The sequence below is a fragment of the Callospermophilus lateralis genome, chromosome 2 (assembly GCF_048772815.1).
Source record: "Callospermophilus lateralis isolate mCalLat2 chromosome 2, mCalLat2.hap1, whole genome shotgun sequence".
NCBI classification, from domain to species: domain Eukaryota; kingdom Metazoa; phylum Chordata; class Mammalia; order Rodentia; family Sciuridae; genus Callospermophilus; species Callospermophilus lateralis.
The window spans coordinates 207,484,698-207,496,636 of record NC_135306.1 but is presented as its reverse complement, the minus strand read 5'-3'; the positions used below and the strand labels follow the sequence as shown (position 1 = coordinate 207,496,636).

Below are 11,939 nucleotides of genomic sequence, written 5' to 3'. Positions count from 1 at the left end.
GACATCACAGAGCACAGCAGGCCCGGGGCCCCTCCCTCCGCGGTCCCCCACCGTGGTCCCCTTGGGCTCCCAGGCCCTGCGGGAGCTAAACAAGGACTTTTGGGCTCAGGAGAGTGACCAGGAGACACAAGGACAGCAGAGACCCCACGGGTGCTCTCTGTGGGTCCTTCAAACAGAGCTCCCCCCACACTTGCCCCCAAGTGTCATTGGCCCAGACAAGGGGGCAGGGACACCTCTCCTGACAGTGGCCGGGTCCCTGAGGGACGCACAGGAGGTGCCCACTCTACAAGCCCCGGCCCTCGGCTTGGCTCAGCTTCCCGAGGGACTGTCACGCCCCACCGTGTTCTGGGGACAGGGCTCCGCGGCTCCGGCCCCGCCGTACAGTCGGCCCCGTCCTTCCCCGCGGAGCTGCGGAAGCGCTTCCTCCCTCTCCGGGGGGGGGGGGGGGGGGGGGGGGGCGGGGGGCCACCAGCCTGGGATGCAGAACCTGCCGGAGGGTCCCAAGGACCACCCAGAGGTGCCGGCTCAGCTGCCTGGGGCGGAGCCGGGTGGGTCTGCCACAGTCTCCCCAGGCCATGGCTGCCCCAGGCTGACCGTGATGTCAGTGGTCACCACGCTCATGTGGCTGGGACAGGGTACTGGATTCTTGGCCCTAAATCAGTCTCCCGGTCCTGCTGACCCTCTCAGGTGCCTCTTGGCACAGACGATCAGCGGATGCGGGTGGGCCCCTTGGCTTGGCCGCCAAGTTGACCCCTGTGCCTGGACACTGGCAGGTGGCAGGGGCTTTCCTGCCACACACTTATCCGACCCCCGGGATGACCACTGAGGGAGGAGGGGCCCGTGAGAGGTGGAGACTGAGGTGTGACAAAGGGCTCCGCGGGGACAGGTTGGACTCCGGTCTCAGCTGAGGAAAGCCTCCGCACCCCCTGGCCCCTCGGGAGGCAGAGGTGGCCCCCTGGGATGCAGGAGCCCTGGCCGGGTCACCTGCAGGTGAGCGGTCACAGTTGTCCTGTGTCTCCACCCAGGTCCCCCTGCACAAGTGCCTTCAGGACACGCCCCAGGACACTCACAGTGACAGGGACCCAGAGCCCATGGCAGAGGGTGGGAACCGTCCCTGCAACACCCCACACCGTGGGCCGGCCTCTGCCTGGTGGGTGGAATGCGGGTCTGTGCCTGCCCAGCAGGTGAAGGGCTAGCGCCGTCCACCCCATCAGGTGGACCCTGGGGGCAGCGGGCAGGGAGCATTCCCCAGAGCCACCAGTGGACACAGTCCTGGCCAAACGCACCTCAGCAGAGACCAAGGACACCCTGTGGCTGTGTGTGCCGTAGCCGATAAACGCGTCCACTCTCCAGAGGGGACACGTTGCCCCTGCAGAGGCCCGGGGCGGGGAGGGCTTCCTGCCGGGTCCGAGGCCTAGTCCCTTTTGGGTCTGGGGGGCCGGGGCCGTGGCGCGGCCAGCCTGTGGTCGAGGTAGGCTCCGAGGCAGGACCACAGGAGGAAGCGGACCAGCAGGATGACCACCAGCAACACCAGGAGCAGGTCGGGGCCCGAGGCGCCCCCCAGCCAGGGGGCCATGCCCACTCCGGCCTCCGGGGGCCGTCAGGCTTCCCCCCGACCAGACTCCAGCCAGGGCCTCCCCGGCGGGCGAGGGGACAGATCGGGGCTGCAAGCGGCCTCCTTGGTCAAGAGGCCCATGTGCCATTCATCCGGAGGCAGCCACTCTCCGGGCCCACAATGACAGCATTGTCCCGAGGCCTGGGGGCGGGAGGCCGCCCGGAGCCCGCCTCCCTCGCTGTCCCCGCGGCCCCTGCCCGCCAGCGCTGACGTAATCCCCAAACATCTCCGGCGGTGGCAGCTGCTGGGCGAAGCAGGGCCGCCTCCGGCTCCTCCAGCCGCCCACGCAGCTCTTCCGGCCGCCGCGAGACAATCGGGCCCTTTCTGTCCCCAATTAGCTATCACTTCTGGAGCCGGCGCTGCCCGAGGCCGGCGGTCTTTGCAGCAGCAGCAGGGCGGGCGGGGTGGCGGCTGCACAAACGGGAGGAGGACAGTCGGCTGGCCCAGGGGCCACCCCAGACGCCGCTCAATTAGCACATGGCCCGCATCCTCCTCCTGAGGCCCCGGACATCATGGGGGGTCAGTGCAGGCTGCAGCAGGACAGCCCAGGGAGGCCCAGCCCCCGGACTCGCCTGATCCCCCAGGAGGCCGCCCGGCTGCCCAGCGCCTCCTTCTCACCCACCAGCCCACCCAGAGGCGTGGAGGGGACCTGCCCTCAGGACAGACAGTCCTGTTGGTCCCCGTCCCTCACAGGGTCCCTGCCTGAAGCCCCAGCCTCCGCACTCACCCAGAGACCAGGGCCAGCCGCTCCGCACTCGCTGTGGCTCTTCCTAGGACCCCCACCTTGAAGGACTGGGGGACAGAGGTGGCCACAGCCCTGCCCAGGGCACCCCACAGCTCTCCTCTCCTAACGCTGTGCGCAGGGACAGCACCCTCGTGGGCCTGCCCAGGAGCAGCACTGCCTCACAGCGGAGCCGTCCCCCCCCCAGCCAGCTCGAGGGACCACAGCAGGTCCAGGGGGTCTGGCTGGTCCAGCGCAGCCACACGCTCACCAGAACACGGTCCGAGGAGCCTCGGAGAGGCGAAGGGGCCTTCTAGGGCTGTGGCCTCTGCGACCCGTCCTTGGCCACCTGATGCGAGTCCCGGGATTCTTCTTCAGATGCAGGATGAGTGCTGGCTCCGCTCAGGCCTTCTAGAAAGTTCCAAGCAGGGTCAAACGCAGGGGACTGAGGGGACGCACCTCACAGAGGAGGTGGAGGGTGCGACGGCGCTGGCTGGGCCTTCCTCACCGCCGGACCCCACCCAGGCCCTCTGCTGCCCCGCCCGGCCTCCCACCGCCTCGGCTCCCTCCCAGGCACCTGCGAGGGCCAGGGTCTCCGCTCTGCGCCGTGGGGAGCATCTGTCCACAGAGAGCAGCACCCGGCTGTCCAGCGCTTGGCAGAACGTCACTCCCAGGGGCACCGAGCTCTGGGTTCTCCGTCACCGCTGACCGCGTGAGAGTCAGACGTTAGGAGCCCACCCCAGTCGGTAACCGGGCAGGGCATCTGCTGGACCAGGGCTTCCAGGGCGAGGGACCAGCAGGGAGCAGCCACGCACCTGGGGAGGACAGAGGCCGCGGCTCAGCCGATGTCACTCACCCGAGAGGCCATGTCTGGAGGACGGGAGCCGCCCGCCCTGCGCCCAGCCACAGGCTCAGGCCTCCGGGCAGGTGGGCCGAGGTGGCTCTGGACAGAACTCCCTGTGTTTGCCGAGCTCAAATCAACACACAAAGTCAACAGCTCCCAGTCACGTGGCACACACAGCTGGACCCTCCCTCCCACTCGGACGTCCTGGGCCTCGGGAGCGGGAAGGACAAGGTCAGCACGCCCTTCAAGGAAGCAGGTGCCCGAGCTGCCCCTGGCCAGCATCGTGGCCATGCCCAGGGCCATCTCCTCCTGGGGGAGGCTGCAGGGCCACGGGTGCGGGGTGCTGGTGCAGAAGGTGGCCAGTGTCCCCAAGGAGACCGTGAGAATGAAGCACAGTCGGCCAGCACTCGGCGGGGGCGGATGCTCCTAGGGGCTGAGGACACTGTGGCGCTCCCCACTCTCAGGGAGGAACCCCCCACCTGCCCCCAACTACCAGTGAGAGTGACCCGCCCTCCACTCCCGTCCCTTGGGCCCTTGGCGGCCTGTACACCGCCTCAAAGGCCCTTCACCCCCAGCCTGCCTCGGGGTGTCCCGGGCTGCAGGCTGCCCACTCCTGGGAGTCATCGGCCTCGACTCCAGGCACCCTTAAGATAGGGGGTGACCGCCGGGTCCCTTGGGCAGGAAGGAGAGAGTTGAGGGCCACTTAGCCTCAGAACCCCCCCCAGAGGGCAGAGACAACGGGCTTGTCCTCCTCAGAGGACCTTCAGGGCTCCTCCCCTCCGTCTGCCGGCCACCACCTGTGGGTGACAAGCGTCTGTGGGCACAGACCCAGACACGAGCCCCGAGCCAGCCACAGTCCACAGAGCTGGGCAGCAGAGGCTCCCGGCCCCTCAGGAAGGCCACGCTGGGAGACGATGGTCACTCCCAGGACTTCCACAAGCCAGGACAAGGAAGCGGGGGCCACTCAAATGCCAAGTGTTGGAACAGTCACTGGGGACAGTCCCCATCGCGCTCCCTAACGTGGCTCAGCGGGTGACACCTGGCCACAGGTAAAGTGGGGCAGGGCTGGGGTGGAAGAGAGTCCCCACGGGGGTCGCCGGGTCCTCACTCTGGACCCTCAGTGCAGGTGACAGTCGGGAACAAGCCCCGGGGCCCCACCCAGGTGCCTGTGAGGTCTCCCCGGAGCTGTGTCCACCCCGGACCCCCGTGGAGCTCAGGGCCTGAAGTCCTCACCCACCAGAGGGGACCGTGACCCTCTCAGCTCTGGAGCAGGGGCACTGGTGGGGAAGCCCTGCTCATGGGCCAGACGCAGAGCTGAGGCCCTGACCCACTGCACCCCTGGGGGGGGTCTGCAGCAGCGTCCACGCTGGGCCCTCCGCCCTGTCACCTGGCCGAGTGGCTGGCTCTGGGCTTAGAGCTCACCCTCGCCCGCTCCCCTGCCGAGCTCTTCTGTACCTCTAGAAGGTGGGCTCACACTGAATCCCCCACCGCTGGGCATCTAGAAGGTGGGCTCACACTGAATCCCCCGCCGCTGGGCATCTAGAAGGTGGGCTCACACTGAATCCCCCGCCGCTGGGCATCTAGAAGGTGGGCTCACACTGAATCCCCCGCCGCTGGGCATCTAGAAGGTGGGCTCACACTGAATCCCCCGCCGCTGGGCATCTAGAAGGTGGGCTCACACTGAATCCCCCTCTGCTGGGCATCTAGAAGGTGGGCTCACACTGAATCCCCCGCTGCTGGGCATCTAGAAGGTGGGCTCACACTGAATCCCCCTCTGCTGGGCATCTAGAAGGTGGGCTCACACTGAATCCCCCGCCGCTGGGCATCTAGAAGGTGGGCTCACACTGAATCCCCCGCCACTGGGCATCTAGAAGGTGGGCTCACACTGAATCCCCCGCCGCTGGGCATCTAGAAGGTCTCAGTGGATGGCGGCGCTTGGCCGGGGTCCAAGGACCAATCAAAAGAAGCCCCCGTTTCCATGGGACCAGACTTTAAAGCCTCCAGCTGCAAAATAGGCCCAAAGTGAGGCATCCTAACAAGGCAGGTCCCACTGCAAACCTTCTTTTCCTTTTTGCAAAAGCGAGACACACTTAGTATTAAAAAAAAGAAAGATGGCAGAACGTAAATGTCAGCTACTTCCACCCAGATGCAGCCGGAGACACCTCCGGGGCCGCGGACACCCTGGGTGGCACCTGTGAAGCTCTCCGGCCGACCCACTCCTTGCCCGGGGACTCGGCACCTCGGAACCCAGTGGCTGGCGCACGGCACTGGCTCTCCACTGAGACGCTCCCGAGGCAGACAGGCCAGGATCCACTCTGACCCTCCTTGCACCCCCCAGAAGATGAAAGCCGCCCACCCCCGGGCGAGTGGGCAAAGTGGGGAGCTTCCCCACCAAGACCCCGCGCAGCGGACCCCTGTGCCTCCCGAGGACGGCCCTGGCCATTCCAGACACCCTGCTGGGGGCACAGAGCCCAGGCAGAAGAGGGCACCTGGGAAGGGGCCCTGTAGCCCCCGCAGCATTGGGAGCTGGCGGGTAACTTGGTCCCCGTGACCAAACAGCTAGGTGGGAACGCTCTCAGGAGCAGAATGACATTCCAAATAAATGAGCCTTGTCCGGGAGCTGGTACAACACGGGTCAGGGCTCACAGAGAAAACACGGTTTATTCAGCCGGCGTGGGGGTCCTTAACAGCCCCCTCCGGGCCCCTCACTCGGCCCCTCACTCGGCGGAGAGCCCCGGATGGGAGGAGGGACCGCGAGCCCCCTTGGAACGTGGTCTGCACAGACGTGGCTGTGGGGGGGACACCACCGCCCCGTGTGCACAGTGTTGACCAAACTGTGCACCTGGGGACATTTCAGCAGAGACCGTGCACAGTCCCCCAGGGGGGGGGGGCCGCTGTCCCCAGAGTCCCGGCTTCACAGTTAGAACGGAGGCTGCAGGTGGAGCGAGCAGTGCCAGCGACCCCTTGAGTCTTGGGCTTTGGGCAGGGCCGTGTGTCCTGGTGGAGTCCCGGCAGGCTCCGGGGGTCCCTGGACACGGCTGGTCTTGTAAGGCAGTCAGTCGGCGGAAGGTGGCCGGGGCCTTTGCCGATGCTGGCTGCCCTCCGTGACCGCCCGAGACAGACCGGCAGCCCCAGGACAGGACGTCTCCTTCTCCTTTCTCTTTCTCCTTGATCAGCGAGCCCAGCCCACTCTCAGGCGCAGCGGGCGCCCTGCAGGAGTTAAGGGGGGCTGACGGGAGGGGCTGGGCTCTGGACAGGGCACCCCGGGGCTCCTCCCGCTGTGTGGACGTGACCCCTTTGCCCAGGGCCTCAGCGAGGACCCTGTCTTTGTCCCCAGAGGCGGGGAAGAGGCGGAGGGGGTCCACCTGCAGCACTGGGCCCCTGCTCCTCCCGCCGGCCGCGAGATGAAGAATTTCCCAGGGAACTGATAAGAAGGGTGGACCTGACGGATTAGATTTAAAAAAGGAAAGAAGTCACTCGTGGGGGCAGGACTCCCAGCGCGTCCCCGCCCAGAGCCTCTCTGGATTTCTACAGTCAGGGAAGGCAAGCGAGGGGACAGGGACAGGAGAAGGTGCCCATTGTCACCAAATGTGACTGGGGGGGGGGGTTGCCTGTCACCTCAGTGCATCACATCTCACCCTGAGGGATGCTGCCGATGGTGGGTGACAGGGTTCCCTACCAAGCAGAGGAGGCCACTCAGGCCAGGTTGGGCGTGGACGGCACCCTGGGCCTGCGGGCCAGCAGCTGCCGGGCCTCAGCTCTCTCCAGGCCACCCAGCCTCCTGGGCGCAGGCCTCTCTGCCCACTGCTTCCACACAGGGGCCTGTGTGGGCTGCTCAGAGAAGGCACCTGGATCTCTGCCTCACCTGAGACTAAGTCCAGCACCTGTCCTGGCCTCCTGGCCCCACAGGCCCCAGGCAGCCCTGAAGGGCCAGCAGCCTCTGGGGGTCCCCGTTAGTGTCCACACCTGAGTGGTCAGCTGAGAGCGGCCAGCCCTCAGGGAAGGTGGACCAGGAGCCGGACCCGGTGGCCACTCCCGGTACACAGGCACACGGGCACATGTGAGACACGCAGACACACACGCGCCGTGGACAAGCGCACTGCAGACCCTCCCCAAAGAAGACACACGGGGGCCCCAACACGGAAGGACAGTCCAACATCTCCAGCAACCAGGGACGTGAAACTGACCCCCGGGTCTCCCCCCGTCCAGTCAGGATGGCGGCCATCAACGCCACAAGGAGAGAAGTGCCGCAGAGGGTGTGGGGAAGGACCGTTTTTAAGGGTTGGTGGGACGGCAGGTCAGGGCGGTGACCGTGGGAGCCCAGCGTGGCCACTCCATGGGCCAGCTGCGCGGTCCTCAGTGTTACCCTGAGGAATCAAGGTTGTCACCAGGGACCCGCACACCCATGTTTACGCAGCAGCTCACAGTAGCCAGGCTGAGCCGGCCTAGCTGTCCACCCACAGGTGAGGCAGGACGGTCCAGGTGCCCAGGGAGAGACACCAGTCACGTCATTGCAGGGAAGCGGGTGGAGGTGGAGAGCAGCTGCCAAGCGACAGGAGACGGACCGAGAGGTCGGGGTCGCGGGTCACCTTTCACATGTGGAAGACAGAGACAGTCAAGGAACCCGTGACAGTAGGAGAGAGACCAGCGGTGGTGGAGGGGCCAGGGGACGGAGGCACCGCCCAGGTCATGCTCCGTGAGTGACCAGTCGGCCACCGTGACCCGCTAGCACGTGTGGTCTGGATGCACCGATGGAAACCCATCTAAAGAAGCTTCAAGCTGCGGAAGAAATAGCCAGGGGCAGAGTCAGACCCAGAGAGGGACCGGCAGGAGGCGCGTCTCGACGTCCAGCCAGGACCTGTGGCAACGCCGAGCGAGGGGTCACGGATGCGCACGCCGTGGGCAGCAGCTGAAGGAAGCAGGTCTGAGCCGCCCCCCGACCGCACAGAGAGGCAGAGACCCCGGGACAGCTGGCGAGGGGCCCGAGGGACAGGCTGGGGTGAGCTCCCGGGGAGGGAGCAGGCCAGGCCCTCAGGCCACCGTGGAAGACCAGGATGGCAGAAGGGCAGGGACAGCGTGGACGGCCGGCAGCGGGCGACCCCCGTGTGCTGGCATCTCCATGTCCTGCTGGTTGGGGGCCTCCTGGCCGTTAACCATGACCTTCTCCCGTGAACTGTGACCCACCGAGGCCGGAAGAGCGTCTGGGTTAGGGCGCGAGGCACAGGCGGGGCCCAGGTCGCGGTGCCTGACACTCAACAATGTGAGGCGGGCGAGGCCGGAGACCGCAGGAACCCAGCGGCCCTTCCGCCAGGCAGTGGGTGGACCCCTCCCCACCCCGGGGGTGCAGCCGCTCCAGATTGGCCACCGACTGGCCAGGGTGGCCTCCTGCGCTCACGCGTCCGTGTCTCCACCCGTAGGGCTCCCAGGGCAGGACACGCCTCGGCCCCACTGAGCCTCACACCGCAAGGAGCTGGCGCCCAGGCGCTTGGTGGCCCTGACCAAAGGAACCTCAGAAGGCACCTGAGCCACAGTCATGGCCTCCTGGCCCAGGACACAGAGCCCCATGCCCTGCTTCAGGTCAGAAGGCCCTGGGCAGGGGACGGAACACTGGCCTGCTTGCCCAGGGGCTGGACTTGAGAAGCAGTCACCCTCTTACCAGGCGTGTCACAGCAGGTGGCGGCCGTCTTCAGACCCCAGAAGCCTGTCAAAGGGTGACACTGTTGTTGGCTTTTATGGAGCCCATACTGTCTGCACCCATCAATCAGGAGATACCTGAACCTCCTGCCGAGACCTCACCAGGGGGGCTTCACTTCCTTGGCCAACATGAGGCAGCATCTTCCTGGTCCCCCAAGTGCCCAAGCACCTCTCACCTCATCGTCCTGAGCCCACAGATTCTGATGGCCCAGCATGGCTGCGGCGCCACCTGCCCTTTATCAAGGCTCCCAGAGGAGTGAAGAGCCCAGGACAGGAGGCAGGGCCTGTATTAGGAAAGTAAAAGCCCACAGGGCAAGTCCTAGCCGACTTTCACTCACGGCACTTCAGCCAGAATGGCGACACGTGCCCTGGATTCCACGGCAGCTGGAAGATCAGGAATCTTCACTGGGCACATTCCTGACGCGCCTGCCTCCAGGGTTCTCTCCGGAAGGGAGGAGACCAGATGGAGGCTGAGCAAACGCCACGCAGCCTCGCCCAGTCGGCACTTCCAGATGGTTCCACAATCATCCCTCAAAGACACATTCTGGGCAGGTGCGGTGGCGCACACCTGAGATCCCAGTGGTTCAGGAGGCTGAGACAGGAGGATCACGAGTTCAAAGCCAGCCTCTGCAACAGAGGCTCTAAGCAGTTTAGACAATTCAGCGAGACCCTGTCCCCAAATCAAAAGTGAACAGGGCCAGGGCCGGGGCTCCAGGTCGGGAGCCCCTGAGCTCAGTCCCCACGAACCAGAAAACAAAAACAAGACGGGTTTGGGGTTTGGGGGTTGTTTACTTCATTTTTCTAACAAACTGCAGCCACAGAAGGGGGTGGTGGGCGGGGTGGGGCCGCCAGGACCTCCTCAGGGCTGGGGGCTCCTCCGCGGCCCCCGGCTTCTGTTCGCAGCTCCTCAAGGGGCTTCAGTGTTGCCTTGGAGGAAATTTCTCCCAAACTGTCCTCCAAACACTGTCCTGCCCCCCGCGACCTCAAGAGTCAGAGCAGCGGCTCTTCTCCACCCTCAGAGATGACCGTCCCGAGGGCCAGCCCCGAAGCCCCCCTGCTCTCCCCCAGATACCCCCCGCCCCCGTGTCGCAGGTGGCGACGTAGGTGGAAGGCTGCTGTGTGACCCGAGTCCCTCACCTGTTCTGGGAATCTGGCCACCAGAGGGGAGGATGCCAAGAGGGACTTCCACTCGGCTTCCCCTCCCTGCCTCCTCCCACCCAGGTCCCCGACCCCCCAGCGCCCCAGCTGAGCTGGCCTGGCCGGGCGCTGCGTCTAGAGTTTCCCAGTAGATGGGCCCGTTCCTTTCCGCGGTGGAGCTGGGGACAAAGGGGGCGCCCGGGCCGAGCCGGTGGCATGAGCAGGCAACGGAGGATTCAGATAATGGGAAAGGGCAGTGTCACCGTCACCGGAGCAGCCACCCTGGCTCCCCACGCGGCAGGAGGCTCTTCCTGAAACGGCATCGGCCCCCGCCCCGCCCAGTTCTGGGCCACCTGAGCGGTGGCTTCAGGGAGAAATGACCAGGAGGTCCAGCACCTGTGGAGTCAGGTACCGCTGCATTCCCAAGGCCCAAGGGCGGCCACGCAGGGGGCGGCAGGCGACGCTGTCCAGGAGCCTGGACAGACCTCGGCTCACTCCCATGGGCCCCGGGGAGTGCGAGGGGGACGCAGAACGTGAGGACTTGTCGGCCGGCCGGGGACGCCCTCACCAGGGAGCCCGGAGCCCACGTCACGGGCAGCCGGTCCCCAGGCACCCAGGCACGTGGGTCTAGGGGGCCCAACGTGCGGATGGCCGACCTGGGACGCAGGCTGGGGGAGGCCTTGTGGGAAGCTCAAGGACCCACCCTGTCCCCGGCACTGTCCCCGAGCGCCCTCGGCCACAATTCAGGCCCTTCAACAGCCGCCAGAGAAGTGGGCCCAGGAACCCCGGCGAGCAGCCATGAGCCCGGGCCAGGCGGCTCGGCCACCGCCCCAGAGGGACAGGAGCCCCGGCCAGGACACGGGGACGAAGCGGCCAGCGGGAGAGAAGGCAGAGACGCCGTGTCCAGAATGTGCATCCTGGACCCGGGCAGGACCCCACCTGGGGTCCCCCAGGAGGCCCCCTCCCGTCTGAGGGCAAGTGGCCAGGCAGAGGCCAACCCCAGTGCCACACACCCCAGGCAGCCGAGGCTCCGCGTGTGACCGTGGTAGGTGACAGAGCAGCCTCAGCCAACCCGCTGGACGAGGCACCATGACCAGAAAGGCCTGGCTGGCCACGGGAGGCACGCGAGGTGGCCCTGGGGCACCGCGGGCAAAGGCCAACTCGGCACGGGCCACACGTGGAGCTCAGAGACAAGGGTGACCCTAAACCAGCCGGGCTCAGCAAAGGCAGGCTTGAGCCCGGGGACAGGGACGCGGGGGAGCCCGGGGACAGGGACGCGGGGGAGCCCGAGCTGGAGGCCGGGTCCGGGTTCTGAGAGTCTCACAGCCCACTGCAGCGACACGGCTTGTCTGTGGGGAAACGGGAAGAGACGCCTCATGAAAGAAAACTGACAGCCAATGAAAGGACACGGAGCCCGGTGGCACCAGAGGGACATGCAAATTAAACCACTGCACACTTCCAAGGAGCTAAGATGTTTAACCTGACAATAGCAAGTGTGGACAAAGCTGAGGAGCCACAGGACTCCGTGTGGGACTGCTGGCATCGACGCAGCCATGTTGGGAAAGGAGGCAGCCATTTCCGACATACGCATTTAACACACAATCTGGTGACAACCCCGCTTCCAGCATGTCCCAAGAAAAACGAACCTGTTAATGGACAGAGTTCGAGTGTCCATCAACTGGTGGTGCAGCCCTGCGTGCCTGCAACATTCAGGCGACATTCAGCAACAAAAGGGGACTGAGGACAGACAGGTGCCAACGTGGACAGACCTGCCGTGCATAAGGATAGGAGCCACACCAAGGCCGAGCACTGCTGGTCCCACTTATAGAACATTCTGGAAAAACATGGATGGAAAACAGACCCATGTTTGTAGGGATGGGGTCCTGGCAGCAGAGGGGCATCCTGGGGGTCCTGGGGGGGAACGCTCT

The 11,939-nt window shown here is 65.8% G+C and overlaps 1 protein-coding gene across 1 annotated transcript; it reads right to left on the bottom strand.

Moving 5' to 3' along the window:
* Positions 1-460: 460 nt before the first annotated feature.
* Smim38 (small integral membrane protein 38) lies at positions 461-3,000 on the bottom strand. Its single transcript, XM_076844855.2, has 2 exons — positions 2,914-3,000; positions 461-2,747 (listed from the first exon to the last, which is right to left on the bottom strand). Exon 2 carries the CDS (start codon positions 1,574-1,576, stop codon positions 1,415-1,417), a length of 162 nt encoding a protein of 53 aa, XP_076700970.1. The 5' UTR covers positions 1,577-2,747; positions 2,914-3,000; the 3' UTR covers positions 461-1,414.
* Positions 3,001-11,939: the final 8,939 nt, after the last annotated feature.

Coding starts and splice junctions, on each gene's coding strand:
- Smim38 (XM_076844855.2), bottom strand. CDS start 1,576: ATGGCCCCCTGGCTGGGGGGCGCCTCGGGCCCCGACCTGCTCCTGGTG.